The sequence below is a fragment of the Microchirus variegatus genome (assembly GCF_963457635.1).
Source record: "Microchirus variegatus genome assembly, chromosome: 11".
Taxonomy (NCBI): domain Eukaryota; kingdom Metazoa; phylum Chordata; class Actinopteri; order Pleuronectiformes; family Soleidae; genus Microchirus; species Microchirus variegatus.
Window position 1 is genome coordinate 20,998,976 of NC_139812.1, and position 14,342 is coordinate 21,013,317.

The 14,342-nt window shown below is 40.5% G+C and overlaps 2 protein-coding genes across 2 annotated transcripts in view; one reads left to right on the forward strand and one right to left on the reverse strand.

Moving 5' to 3' along the window:
• The window catches only part of adam12b (ADAM metallopeptidase domain 12b), a gene marked incomplete at both ends in the record, with an annotated part of 95,745 nt that extends 95,624 nt beyond the window's left edge, over positions 1-121 (forward strand). Inside the window, one exon of the mRNA XM_083897423.1 lies at positions 70-121. Coding sequence (XP_083753549.1) covers positions 70-121 — 52 coding nt within the window. The remainder of the gene's footprint in view (positions 1-69) is intronic.
• A 3,912-nt stretch (positions 122-4,033) lies between these two features.
• Positions 4,034-12,307, reverse strand: dhx32b (DEAH (Asp-Glu-Ala-His) box polypeptide 32b; the record flags this gene model as incomplete). Its single annotated transcript, XM_083897424.1, has 11 exons — positions 4,034-4,235; positions 4,673-4,863; positions 5,452-5,642; positions 5,898-6,038; positions 6,127-6,318; positions 7,342-7,491; positions 7,582-7,675; positions 7,801-8,040; positions 8,139-8,517; positions 11,713-11,906; positions 12,023-12,307. 11 exons carry the CDS (start codon positions 12,305-12,307, stop codon positions 4,034-4,036), a joined length of 2,259 nt encoding a protein of 752 aa, XP_083753550.1.
• Positions 12,308-14,342: the final 2,035 nt, after the last annotated feature.

The window sequence follows — 14,342 nt, forward strand, 5'->3', positions numbered from 1 at the left end:
TTCTTACATATGGCACCTTTAACTTCCTGCAATGACATAATTTATTCATGCTTGTGTTTACATTTTCAGACCTGTGCCGGTGTTGCCCTACAGACCACCAAAGACTCAAGAGGACTGCTGAAGTCTTGGACGTCATGGACGCGTAGATTACCCAACGTTACAGATGGAGACTCTCTCGATTTGCACTAAAGACTCTGTCAGCGTCTGTGGGACATTTTCCAAGCGTCGGGCAGAGTTTCTGATGAAAAAGGAGGACGGCTAACGGTGACACACGTCGCCGACGCCTCTTAAAAGGTGCTTTCTTCTCCTCGCTCAGGTACCAATGAACTATTTATCTATTTAACTATTTAACTTCAGTATCACCAGTTTGTGCACAAAGAGTGAGGTTTGGAAGAGAATGGGAACATGGTGTCACAGTCACTTTCCATTCTTTGACGGTTTTTATACGTTTTTTGGTTGTTTTTCTCAAGTGAAATGCCGATATGTATAATGTTTTTATATAAATAATAACCTGTGGAGTTGCTTGAATGTTTGGTTTTTGGATTTTTTAAATGAGAATAAAGGGACATGGAGTTCAGGTCATTCACTCACTTACGTTCATGATAGATTTACAGATAGATGAATCATGTTTTGGGTGCTTTTCTAGCCGTGCTAATAGTTTTCTAGATGCATCATCTAAAAGCTGGATTCAAATACTTGGACTTTCAGCGACGCCAGCGTTATTATTATTATGAGATCAATCAAATCGGCTCTCCTCTCCTTTATTCCCTTATAAGTTCACGTTGGCCCGTAAAGTACAAACAGGAAAAGCACACACACACACACACACACACCGCGCCGCTCGTTGCGTGTGTTGGACGCGGTTCTCCTGATGCTGGCAGACGCTGCAGGGCCTCATCGCGGGTTCGACCCGAGCAGTCGTGTGCCAGAGAGTTACGCCGACGCCAAATAGCTCGGCGTCGACTTCAGTGTTTGTGTTTTTTAAAAATGTTCCAACTCGCTCACTTTTTTGTCTTTTTGAAGCTGGATGACGAGAGCCTTCTTCCAAACTCCATCTCTATCTTCTCTCCTTTCACTTTGCCGTCGTGACATTCTCGCCGTTGCACTTTTGAGTTCGGCACTGTCCTCGCGTGATGTGTGTTTGTTGTTGGTTTGCTGTCACACATGAAGGGATTCAACTGTTTCGACAACAACAACAAAAAAGAAAAAAAAAGGCTGAGCGTTCTTGTTTTGGAGTAACTGCGTGCTCTGTTTAATACTGTTTGTGAGTGCTTTGTCATTTGTACCCATTGTAAATTGTAAATATTGTACGTCCTCCTTATGACCTTTTTTTTTTACAAGCACAGTAATATACAAACTGCTGCATGGCCGTTCCTCATTTACACTACAGGCGGTGGAATTGACCTTTGACCCTGTCACTCGTAGGCCACACGACGAATGTTCGTCGGATCATTTAAACGGAGAGATTTCGATTGACTGACTGATTGAGATCAGATCCAAATAAAACTGCCTTTATGACTGTTTTACAAACAACTTCTGTTTTCATTCTCATTGTTCTCGAGCTTCATTATATGCAGAGCCGGACTGCAGCAGCAGCAGCAGCCCGACACTGCCACCTGCTGAACTACAGTGGTCATTACAGAACATGAAGCACTTCCCTCTTTTATAGGCTAACCTATGGTTAATAATCTAATCTGCAGACCCCGTGTGACCCAGTCTACAGTTATTTCTTGTTAAATTGCTTTAATGTTCTCAAACTGCCTCTAAAAATCAACAATTTAACTTTACAGTGTAATTAAAACATGTGTAATTTAATTTACAAATGGCAAGTATCAGATTGTCTAGTGAATTAAATACAAAATATATCTAAAAATTCTCTACACAGTTTATATTATTACAAAAACTGCTGGTAAAAATAATTGAATGCAGGACGGCGATTCATACTTCTCACATTGTGTCACTGGACCACCAGGACCAATTAAAGGTGATTGCTATTTCATTTGCATAATCATTTGTTGCCTTGTATAAAAACGATCCATAAAATTATATAATAATTTAAAAATCTGGTAATCGTTAGAAGAATATATATAGAAAAAATATTCCCAATTCAAAAAAGATCATTAAATGTTCAGCATATTTGCAGGAAACACACATTTGTAATCAATTGACCTTGTTTTTCACCTTATTGACTAACTGAAAGTTAATATAACAAACATTTTTACGTATGAGGTTCAATCCTCATGAATGTGTGACATATGAAGCTTAAATACACAAAAATATATTTTTAAAAAAGTTGTGGTTGTGGTCCACCTGCAGTACCTGCTTGACCCATCAGGGGGCTGCTGCTCACAGAGGTCCATAAAGATGTATAAAAACAAAACTTTTGAACATTTGAAAATAAGAATAACAACAACAGTGGCTCACTTTTTAAATATTGCTAATATATGCTGTTATCACAGTGTGTGCCAACATTAACAGCTTTTATGCCCACATTATATTCTTTTTTCTTTCCTTTTTTGCAGACTTGTAAATATGTTTGTCAACCACGGAGATAATTAGTTCACTAATTAGTAAATTGGAACCACAGCTGATGAATAAATGCAATTTACACTAAATTGTGTTCAGCTTTGTGGCCTTTGCGTGTGAGAGCCAGTTCCCATTTAAAAAGAACAGACCCCTCTGAGTCCCTGCCCATCCATCGTTGTTCTCACACAAGTGTGTTTGTGTGTGTGTGTGTGTGATTTCAATGGGTTTAACGTCCTAATGACAACAGTCGGCCGTCTGCCTAGTGAGCCTTTCCTTTGGCGTCACTTGTAAGAAGCAGTCCGTGCTCAGTCCAACACATTTACTGGAAGCTCACGGTTCCCAGACTCCGTTCCTTCCCCTGGATGTGTAAACGATTGCTGATGTCTCCGGGTTTTACAACCCGCTGAAGGAAAGGAAAGAGCTGTAAGTATACACTGAATGGGAAAATACTGCACTTTTACATTCCAGGTGTCACATTGGAAAGCTCTTCTCACTCTTCTTCTCAGATGCCACAGTCGCAGACAGCTGTCCAGAAGTCTGTCCAGTTTCCGGCACGACATGGTGGTTTGTAACCCAGATCTTTTTCAGGATCACACACTGAAATATTGGGACAACTAATCAGCTAATATGGAGCTGCAGGCAAGTTGTGATCCTTGCTGGGTCTTCAAGAGCTTCTTGAAGATAGTCACACCTGTTCTGGGTAGGCTAAAGGTATACTCGTATGCGATGGAAAATAAACTGTAAGTACATTAAAAATGTGCGTAAATTGACTTTTTGTGTTCAAATATGGACTGACGCAGGAACGGACACTTGAGAAAACGTTATATGTTGACAATTTGAAATGCTGAACTCTCTCTGTATTTTACAGATTTATCTTTTGTTGATGTGGTACCAACACTGGCACACACACCCCCCCCCCCCGGAATAGATTCATGCTGGAGTGGACACTGCAGAGGGAACATGGTGTTCTGAATGCAGCAGCAGTGTCAGTGAACCGGATCACCCCTATGGTCAGTGGACTGCAGCAAGAGCAGACGGAGATCCCACAGTGGCACCCACATCGTGCACGGACCTCATTTAATCCGACTGGACAGTGGGTGCTCTGGGTGACTGACCGCTGCACAGAGGCTGAAGGGACGAGCAGGATTTGGAGCCATAGATTAATTACACTTATATAATTTCCATATTTTATTGAATCATAGGAACTTTATTTAAATGAGAAAGAAAACATGGTATCCTGACAGAAAGTTGAGATGATATCAGACTGAAATCTTTAAAAAAATAATACAACCGTACAGAAATTGTGACCTTTTAAAGCAGTGTTTCGCGTGCTTTACACTAGAGGATATAAATCGAGACCAAGAGCAAATTAGTGCATAATGTCTTTATGGGTCGTGACCCAGTCTTTGGAAATCACTACAGTATAGTGCAATTAGTCCTTACTGTTGGTTACTGTTAATACTAGATATTTCATCACCTTTGCTGGGAACAGTGAGTTAATTGTCAGTCACTGTATAACACAGCGATCGTAGCCTTGCTGCTGCTGCTGCTGCTGCTGCTGCTGCTGCTGCTGCTGCTGCTCTCCGGAGGTTGAAGGCGTCTCTTCACGTTTATGAGACGCCGCGTGGTTCAAAATGTTCTGGAGGATGTCTTTGCTCTCGCTGGACGGAAGGTTGTAGAAGAAATACTGTGGTGCCGTTTGAATGAACCTAGTAGGAGAGAAACAAACGGACAAGCAAATTGGAAAAATCGCAATTTATATCTGCAGTTTTGATGTTCCAGTTCCATGTTCTGTGCTAAAAGTAAAAAAATGTGTTAAACTGTGTCTTTAAAGCTCCATAGACCAGATAAAGCAAGTGAGAATTAGGTTAAATTTCCCATAGGCTTCAATTAAAACAGCTTTTTCATCCTCTAAGTAGCTTTTCAACTACTATAATTTCCTGTTTGGCTTCAGGAGAAAACTAAAAGTCCATGTCCATTTTTCTCATAAATTACCTAGGAAAATGTTTACTGACGTCATGAATCATGTGAGAAGTAGATGCTCATATTCCCACAAACTAACATTAGAACAGACTTTTTTTTGAAAATGACTACTTCAGTCCATTTCTATATACAGTTAAATGAGAGTAACACTTGGGAGACTTACTCCTGGGGTGTTATGTGGGTGACGGTGCAGAGGCAGTTGTCTTCAGAGAAGGAGTGCTCGTGGAAGAGCACCCACTCCGGCAGACCCAGCTTCGGGCTCTTGGCTCCGTAACCTGACAGAGCGTAGATCTGTGCCACGTGCTTATGGGTCATGATGACGTAGTTCCCCGAACCGTCCACGTCTCGTGCCACCTGAGGTCCAATAAAACAGCCAATCACAGAAGGATGGATGGATAGATAGATAGATAGATAGATAGATAGATAGATAGATAGATAGATAGATAGATAGATAGATAGATAGATAGATAGATAGATAGATAGATAGATAGATAATTAGCTAGCAGATACTATAGATAGATAGATAGATAGATAGATAGATAGATAGATAGATAGATAGATAGATAGATAGATAGATAGATAGATAGATAGATAGATAGATAGATAGATAACTAGCTTGCATATGCAGCAGATAGATAGATAGATAGATAGATAGATAGATAGATAGATAGATAGATAGATAGATAGATAGATAGATAGATAGATAACTAGCTTGCATATGCAGCAGATAGATAGACAACTAGCTGATAGATAGATAGATAGATAGATAGATAGATAGATAGATAGATAGATAGATAGATAGATAGATAGATAGATAGATAGATAGATAGATAGATAAACAGATAGATAGATGTATTTTTAAAATAAAATGTGTATTTTTTTAATGCTTTATTGTTTGTGCATTTTGTGTGACGTCATTCAGAAACGCCTATATAATCTGACCTGCATGAAGAAACCTGCCAGCAAAGCTCTCCTAATGTTGACGGTGTTTCTTCGGGAACCAAAGGCGGGCGACGAAAGCGGCAGCTCGATCCTCCTCAGAGTGTCGGTCAGCTCGGCGTGAAACGCGTCCGCCATCAGCAGAGAGGTGAGACTCAGACAGGAATCCTGACACCACGTCTTAACGTTACAGTCTGGAGTCAGAGAGCAGATTATTAGAAGCCTTTGTCGCAACCTTCGTACAACCTTTATAGAACGTTCTCTTTTAGTTCTCAGGACGTTCCCCTAACTGTCTACTGTTGATTAAGCAGCAAACATAGATTCTTAAGATATCGCTGGTGTAGATTCTTATTGGATGAGCCTTTTGTTATCAGGCTATTTCCCTCCCGTGTGTCCTACAACCACACTTCAAAAAAGGCGTTTGAAGATGATAATCTCTATAATCTCACATGGATCCTGCTGAGCCTGTTTAAAGGCCTTGTAGATATTGATGAGGGTGAAGTGGTCTCCCTCTGGGTGCTGGAACTTCATGCGGCACTGGTTCACATCTGGCTTCAGGTTCACTGAGGGAACCGTGAAGCAAGAAGGTGCTGGAAAAAAAACCAAATGTGATGCTCAGAATGCACTGTTTGACAGACGCGTGTCTCTGCGGCGCAGGTCGTCGCCGACTCTTGTTACCTGTCAACATGGCGGCTATGATGATCACCTCGCTGACGCAGTCAAACTCGCACGAAGCCAGCAGAGTCTTGGCCAACTGGGGCTTCAAGGGGAACTCGGACATGATGATGCCCACCTCGGACAGGTTGCCATCATTGTCCAGAGCTGCAAGGTAGTCCAGGTCCTCCAAAGCCTGCATCAGGCTGCCAGGATCTGACAAAATGGAACCTTTTCAGTAAGTGTGGCTCAACACCACTTTCGTCCAATAGTGATACCAATATTACAACCATGAGTATCTACCAGTTATAGACCACATTAGCGCTGAAACGATTATTCGATGAATCGATTATTAATCGATTACTAAATTAATCGACAACTATTTTGATAATCGATAATCGGTTTGAAGCTTTTTTCATTATTAAAACAAGATTTCTGATTGTTTTAGCTTCTTAAATATGAATATTTTCTTAGTTTCTTTCCAGGTTTGACAAACACTGATCAACGTTTTTTAACATTTTAGATTAATCGATTCCGAAAATAATCGTTAGTTGCAGCTCTAGACCACATTCTGCATAGAAAATGGCCATAGTTTTCCGTTTTGCTGATTTGAAGCTAAACAGCTAAACAGGAAGAACATATTAAATAGCCACCAGGGAGCGACTCCACTGGCTGCAACAAGAAGCTTGCTTGATTGACTATTATTCAACAAAGAACCATGACATTCATGTAAATACACACTGACAAGATCTCTAAGGGGTTATTTTCTGTTTTAACTGTAATCCAAATTTCTGTCCCTGTGCGACATTGGACCTTTAGTGTTATAACATCCTCGTTTGCACAAGGAAATACAGCAGCATAAGTCTGTTAACACATCGCTTTGCAAAAATCAAGTTTGTTGTAAAAGAAGAAGAGATAGTGAGGATAGAATACAAATCCAACATTAATACTATCAATTATTTTCTCCACCCACACATATACCAGCTTGAGCAATCAACTAATGGGAGACTCGAGTGAATAAAATGTGCAGGAACAAAAGCCCACAGAAGCAGGTCAGTTCTCACAGAACAGGAGCTGTCAGTTCAGATGAGACACAGCTCACTGCTCTCCAACAATAATAATAATAAAAAGAAGTTCTCATGTGGAAACAAAAGGGAACAGACTGCCTGAGCCCAACGTTCATATAATAACCACCTCTGAGGACATGTAATATTTAGAGTAAAAATGTCAAAAAGCTACCCGGCCTGTCGATGAAGTCGCAGCGACCGAGCCCAGCGATCTCCATCCTCTTCAAGAAGAGCACAGTGGACGTGATGTCAGACTCCACCATGTGTGGTCGTGTCTCGGCAGGAAGGCTTCTCTCCGCCGGGTACAGACGGAAACACTTCCCTGCAGGACAAAAAAAAATCGAAAAAAATATATCATGTTGACATGTCGGCAACGGTGAATTTACTTTAAACAGTTTAAAAAAGTTCTCACCTGTTGGACCCGTCAACTGTCTGCGACTCTCAGCTTGTCCCGTGCTGATTGGCTGAAAGATGGCTGAGTTAGTTCTGATCCTGGGATTATAAACCTGTAACGGCATCACGTATATCAAGTATTTACACTTAGATTTCTTAGACAGCAACATATTTTTAAAGCTCTGGTTTTGTTTCTGGGTAGCCCAATCAATTTTATAACAAAGAAGGACTGACTTACATATCTTTTTTCAAGCCCAGCGTCAATCACAAAGCGTATTGAGCCAAAAGCCCAGAAGAAGTCTTCGTTTGGGCTGGATGTGAGGAAAACTCTGCGGGTCCGGCCTTTCTCCTCCTCCTCCCCCTGAGCTGGTAGATTCCCAGGTTGACCAGGATGCACAGCGACAGGCAGAAGCTCACCCAGCTCAAGACCTGAGCTGTGCCTCTCATGACACAGGATGTTGTGGGCCAGATCTATCTCCTGGTGGAGGGCAAATAGAGAAGAAAGGTCACATTCACTGCAGGCTGAAATCTGTCATGTGCTGGTGTGTGTGTGTGTGTATGTGTGTGTTTTTGAACCTGCGCCGTCACCAGAAACACAACCACGTCTCCTTCCTCTTCAGACTGGTGGATTTCCAGCACCAGACGGAGAGCAGAGCAGAAGTAGCCGTCGCCTGTGCTGCCGTACACCACCTCCCCTCCACTGGGGCTGTCGAGGTGAATCATAGGCACCACCGCGGACTTGGTGAAGTGAGCCAGCAGCTTGGGGCCGGGGTCAGCGGAGGTCAGGAGGACCACGCGGAGCTCTGGCCTCTGTAGGGCGATGTCCTTCAGCAGACCCTGGAGTACGTCGGTGGCTACGGTCCTGTGATGAGCCTGGTCCACCACGATCACGCCGTAGTGCTCAAGCAAAGGGTCTGACATCATCCCTCGGAGCAGCATGTCATCTGTGCAGTACCTGACATGGATAATAAAATGATACTGACACCAAAGACAGGTTTTTTTTTTCCTGTGTGGTTGTATAACGAAGTATGGACACAGCTGACAGTGCTGTGTGCACCCCCTGCACCAGGAAGCATGTTCTAACCCCTGTACTGTTGTTGTTGGTGAGTTCAGTTTGTTATATGAATATTATTCCTGAGTCTCTGTGACATATTAGGAGGATTTTATGGCCAGTTTCTTTAGATTTATTACATAATGCACCTTTAAGGCTGCAGTGGCTCAGTGAGTCATGATATAAAATCGCTGATTTTCTCTTTGGTGTGGTAGTGAGTGGTTTATAAAGCAACATAAATGTCTGTTTTCAATTGGAAAAGGCCAGTAAACAACATGCTAAAAAAATCAAACATATTCTTAGGATATTGTACACTTATGTGAGTAAAGATTGGTGTCCTTAGCACGTAGCAATGACTACAGCCTCGTTTACACTATGATTTTTTTTTAAAGGTAGATGAAGTATGTGATAATGTTTTCAGAATCTTTTACTTGGGTCTCTCTTTGAATTGATCTGTTAAATTAAATTAAATTAAATTAAATTGAAAATAAATGTATTGAGCACTGCAACTGCCAGAAAAGTAAGAATTACCCTTTAAGGTACGCACCAAGAAAAAGGAAAAAATATTTCTTTGCATTTTTTATTATTTTATTTTATTTACTTATGATAACAATAACGACAATCAATATGTTATTTATTTTTTTAATTAGACCCTACAGTATTTCAGATACAGGCCTCTACCAAACGGTTGAGACGTCTGTTCATAATAAACCTGGTTTGCATGATTCATAAAGTACAACATTCAGCACAAGTCACGTTAATTGTTAGTGAGTTCAGCTTGATGCATTTTTAATTTGAGATATAGTGACTTAAAGTGTGGTCGACCAAATGGTTGAGTTGTACCATAAAGGGTTAATGCTAACAGCTACCCTATTGGCCAGAAGATGAATGCGCGTTGCAACGGTGCATAAACCCCCCAGCATGAATGGCAGTCATTTGACTCAGGAGTGAAAACCCAGTTTAAGCCCAGGATTAAACTGGTGTCTAAACTGGTTTAAAGGGGTACTTGAAAAGATATAAATCATTGTGTTTACTTAATTAGAAGCCCCTAGGCTTAAACAGCAAAGCGCTATATTCAGAAGATTCACTCGTCTGGCCTCGGAATGGCATCTTAATGAAAGGCACTTTGTCTACACTTCAGCTTTGGCCCCATTTAGTGTAATTTACTTTGATAATTAGTCTGGGGAGTGGGTCCTTTCACACCATCCTGCTGTCTGTTTATCTTTCCTCCGTCCTCTTAATGTGCAGAGTTACTTTTCCCCCAGCTGAATGATGAGGGACCCACACGAGGGAGTGTGACATATGGGTACACGGGGAGCCAGGCAGCTGTGAGGAGCCTCTGAAAAGAGTCCCCTCAGGCCTTTTGTTCACTTGAGAGGAAGTAAAGGCACGGTGATTTAAGCCGTGTGTGATGATAACCACACATTGTTGTAACCCGGCAAAAGGAGAGAAAGGCCCTGTTCAGATTTAGTATTGACATCTGTCCTCATGTGGACCGCCTTAAAGCCTCAGGCTTCATTAATGTCCATTTGGGGAAGATTGCTCTGGCCTAATTTTGGGTAATTTTTTGTATTCTTGACAAATTTTGGGAATTCAAATTTAATTCAATTCCAATAGATCAATAGAACACTGCGAAAATAATTAACTATACTTAAGTCATTAGAGGAGAAAATGGCCACTTTCAAAAAAAATGCTTCAAATAAATAGTAAAGATTTAAAGGCACCATATGTAAGAATGTGGTCAAACACAGTTGCTACACTCAAATTCGTTTTTCTCCGCCATTGTAGCTCAGAAGTAACTGGCAACCCGTGGTTGCTCGGCAGCTGAGACTCTACTGACTGCAATGATTGGTAGACAGCGGTAGGTGGCGCCACATGCCAAAACATGATTTCAAAACATAAACGTGATTTGCAGTCTGCAAAAGATTTTTTTTTTAATGCAAATATTTTGTCTGTACTGTTGTTGTTGTTATATGAACATTATTCCTGAGCATCTGTGACATATTAGGAGGATTTTATGACCAGTTGCTTTAGATTTATTAGATAATGCACCTTTAATATATTTTTTTCTGCTTTTTTTGGGTAAATCTTTTGATCAATCTGGAAGTGGGCATTTTTGTCCTTAATGACTTTAGGGTAGTAAATTAAACTGAAGAGTGAGGGTTAAAGCTGCACTGCGTAACTTTTTGGTGTTATTTTCGCTGATGTTAATATTTAAAGGCACCATATGTAAGAATGTGGTCAAAAACGGTTACTACATTCAAATTCAAAATACCGAGGTCTTTTAGGTTTCGTTTTCTGACGTAACTGGTAACCTGTGGTTGTTCGGCAGCTGAGACTCTACTGACTGCAATGATTGGTAGAGGCCGGTAGGTGGCGCCACATGCCAAAACATGATTTCAAAACATAAACATGATTTGCAGTCTGCAAAAGATTTTTTTTTGAATGCAAATATTTTGGCTGTACTGTTGTTGTTGTTGTTGGTGAGTTCAGTTTGTTATATGAACATTATTCCTGAGTCTCTGTGACATATTAGGAGGATTTTATGACCAGTTGCTTTAGATTTATTACATAATGCACCTTTAATATATTTTATATAGTAGTAAATTAAATTGAAGAGTGAGGGTTAAAGCTGCACTGCGTAACTTTTTGGTGTTATTTTTGATGATGTTAATATTTAAAGTGTTTACAGTTTGAAGTAGGACTGTTACAAATGACATTAAAATGCTTCCTGGTTACATCTCGTGTGACAACATGAGATCTGATCTGGCTTCCCTGCCCTGTTTTCAAATACACACCGATGTCATGACTGTTCCCAAGAACAAAATTGCAATTTTAATGTTTTTATATTTTTTCGAGTGAATTACAGTTCTAAGTTCTAATAACCATTAGAAAAATGTACCATACAGCGATTAGTGCAAATATTGTAGCAGTGCTGATTAGTTTTGATCTCTAATTCATGCTGAGGATGGATTATGTTCATGTCTGCTGTAACTCATTGGACGTGATCGGATCGGTCAGGACGGATGTTAATTCCAGTTCAAAGAAGGTTACAGAACACCTACAGTCCGAATGTAGGAAGTGCAGGCTCAGACGTACCTGAGGACTGTGTCGTTAGTGCAACATGTTTCCAAAGGGACGCTGTAGCCGACCTCGTGTCCAATGTTGACATCCATTTCATCAGCCACCCTTAAAGCCAGATCTACAGCCTGCTGCGTGTGGATCTGGGTACAAACCACCATGCCGTGCTGGAATTGGACTGACAGACAGAATTCAGCGCACCACTGTGGAATCTGTTTCAGAATGAAGAGTGAGAAGAGTTTTCAAATGTGACACATGGAGTACTTTGAAGTAAAAGTGCAGTATTTTCCCAACTCTCGAGTGTCAAAAACATGCACAGTATACTCACTTGAGAACTTCTCCCAGTTTGCGCAGAGCCACTGACGACCACAAACTGTCTTTTGGCCAAAGTGTCCATGAATTCACATTTTGCTTTCCAAGCTGGCAGCTCTTTTCTTTCCTTGAGCAGTTTGTAAAACTGGGAAGAATACGGCAGACCGTCAAACGGATTAAGCTCCAAAATGTCATCATATCCTTTGTCCCCGTGACTCAGTGCTGCTGTGTCTGAACACAGAGTCTGCAGTGTCCCCTCAAAATAGTCCTCTCCTGTCCAGCTGGTGTCGTCCTGCGCCATCACAAGTATCTGTCTGGTGTAGGCTTCATTTACACATCCAGGGTGAAGGAATGGAGTCTGGAAACTGTGAGCTTTCAGTACTGGACTGAGCACAGACGCCAAATGAAAGGCTCACTGGGCAGCCAGTCGAGTGTTGTCATGTGGACATTAATCCCATTGAAATCCACACACACACACACACACACACACACACTTGTGTGAGAACAAAGATGGATGGGCAGGGACTCAGAGGGGTCTGGTCTTTTTAAATGGAAACTGGCTCACACGCAAAGGCCACAAGCTGAAGACGATTTTGTGTAAAATACATTTATTCATCAGCTGTGGTTTGAATTGACTAATAAGTGAACTAATTATCTCAGTGGTTGACAAACATATTTACATGTCTCCAAAACAAAGAAAGAAAAAGGACAAAAAAAATGCTTGAAAATGAAAACCTGTTAATGTTGGCACAATCTGCGATAACAGCTTTTTAAATCTATAATCAAACCAAATTAAAACATGCACTTTGGCAAATATCTGTTAAATGTGAGCCTGGGGATAAACAATGTGAACTATTGTTATTGTTATTTTCCAATGTTAATTTATTTATACTAAAAATGGGAACTCTGTACTCCAGTGATACCTACAGTTTGAGCAGCAGCCCCCTGGTGGGTCGAGCAGGTACTGCATGTGTTCATAAAAACTTTCAAAGTTATCAGTTTTACATTTTTAGTTTTGCAATTCATTTTCCAATATCAGATATTTATTATTATTTAAAAGGACATAAGTGGTAAATCCAACTAAAAAGTAAAGACCAGTAAAAAAATAAAAAAAAAAAGGAAAAAACTACAAGTTATATTATTTTGTTATTTATTTATAGTGTTTAAAGAAACCAGAACCTGTGTGTTCCAAAGGGCCAAAATGTGATATCATTTATAAGCCAACGAGATCTCGCTCACCTGGCATCACGTCACGCGAGATTTACGCTTGCCGCTGAAAGAAAGCTGACAGTAACTGACCAGCACATAATAGTTTAAGGCACTCATGGTGACGATCGTTACAAGATAAACATGGCTTATTGGCGGACACAACGATACTTCCAGCGAATCCAGGTATCCGTGGTATCAGACGAAAGACCGGTTGTTTCGGGAGGAGAAAGCGGCGAAATCTCGACAGAATGCCAAGTTAGCATTAGCGTTAGCTCTACAACTGATGCCCCGCCAACGCCGCGGTTCCCGGTCAACAGCAGGGCATAATGAGTCAGCTCTTCTACCTGTGAGTCCACTATTTTATTATGGTTCATTATTTTATTATTATTGTTGTTATTATTATTATTATTATTATTGTTATTTTTTAAAAACATCAGAGGACGTGTTTTGCTTCGTGTGTTCTGAGACTCCGCTGTAAGTGCGAATTTAGTGAGCCTGCCGTGGATTGGATTCAAGATAAACTTTATTGTCCCAGAGGGAACTTTGTCCTTGACAGCAGTGCCACTACAGGCGACGTGTTGATAAATAATAATAAAAAACATTTACACCAATGATCATAAGCAATTAATCGATTATATAAAAATAATTGATACTTGAAAAACTAGGAACACCCTAAAAACAATAAGAATCTGGGAGAAACTTGTGGCAACTTTTTTCTTGAGCATTGCTCTTGTATTTCCCAAACTTTAGTTGTTTAATATAATATGCATAAAATGAAGTTTATTTACATCACTTGGAAATAATTAATTTACCGTTTCAAGATGTAAATTATTTGCCACATTATGCACTAATATGGTCTTGTTCTTGATTTATATCCCCATGTAGAAAGCTTTTCAAACACTACTTTATAGGATCACAAGTTCTGTATAGTTGTATTTATTTTTTGGGGGGAGGGGGGAGGATGATTTCAGTCACTCGTGAAATCATCTGTGCCCTTACCATCTCTACTTTCTGTCAGGATGTCGCGTTTTTCTTTCTCATTTAAACAAAGTTTCTTCATTGATTTTCAACATCCTTGCAAGGTAACTGCATGTCCAGGAATCATTTTCTCATATGTTAAAAAAATA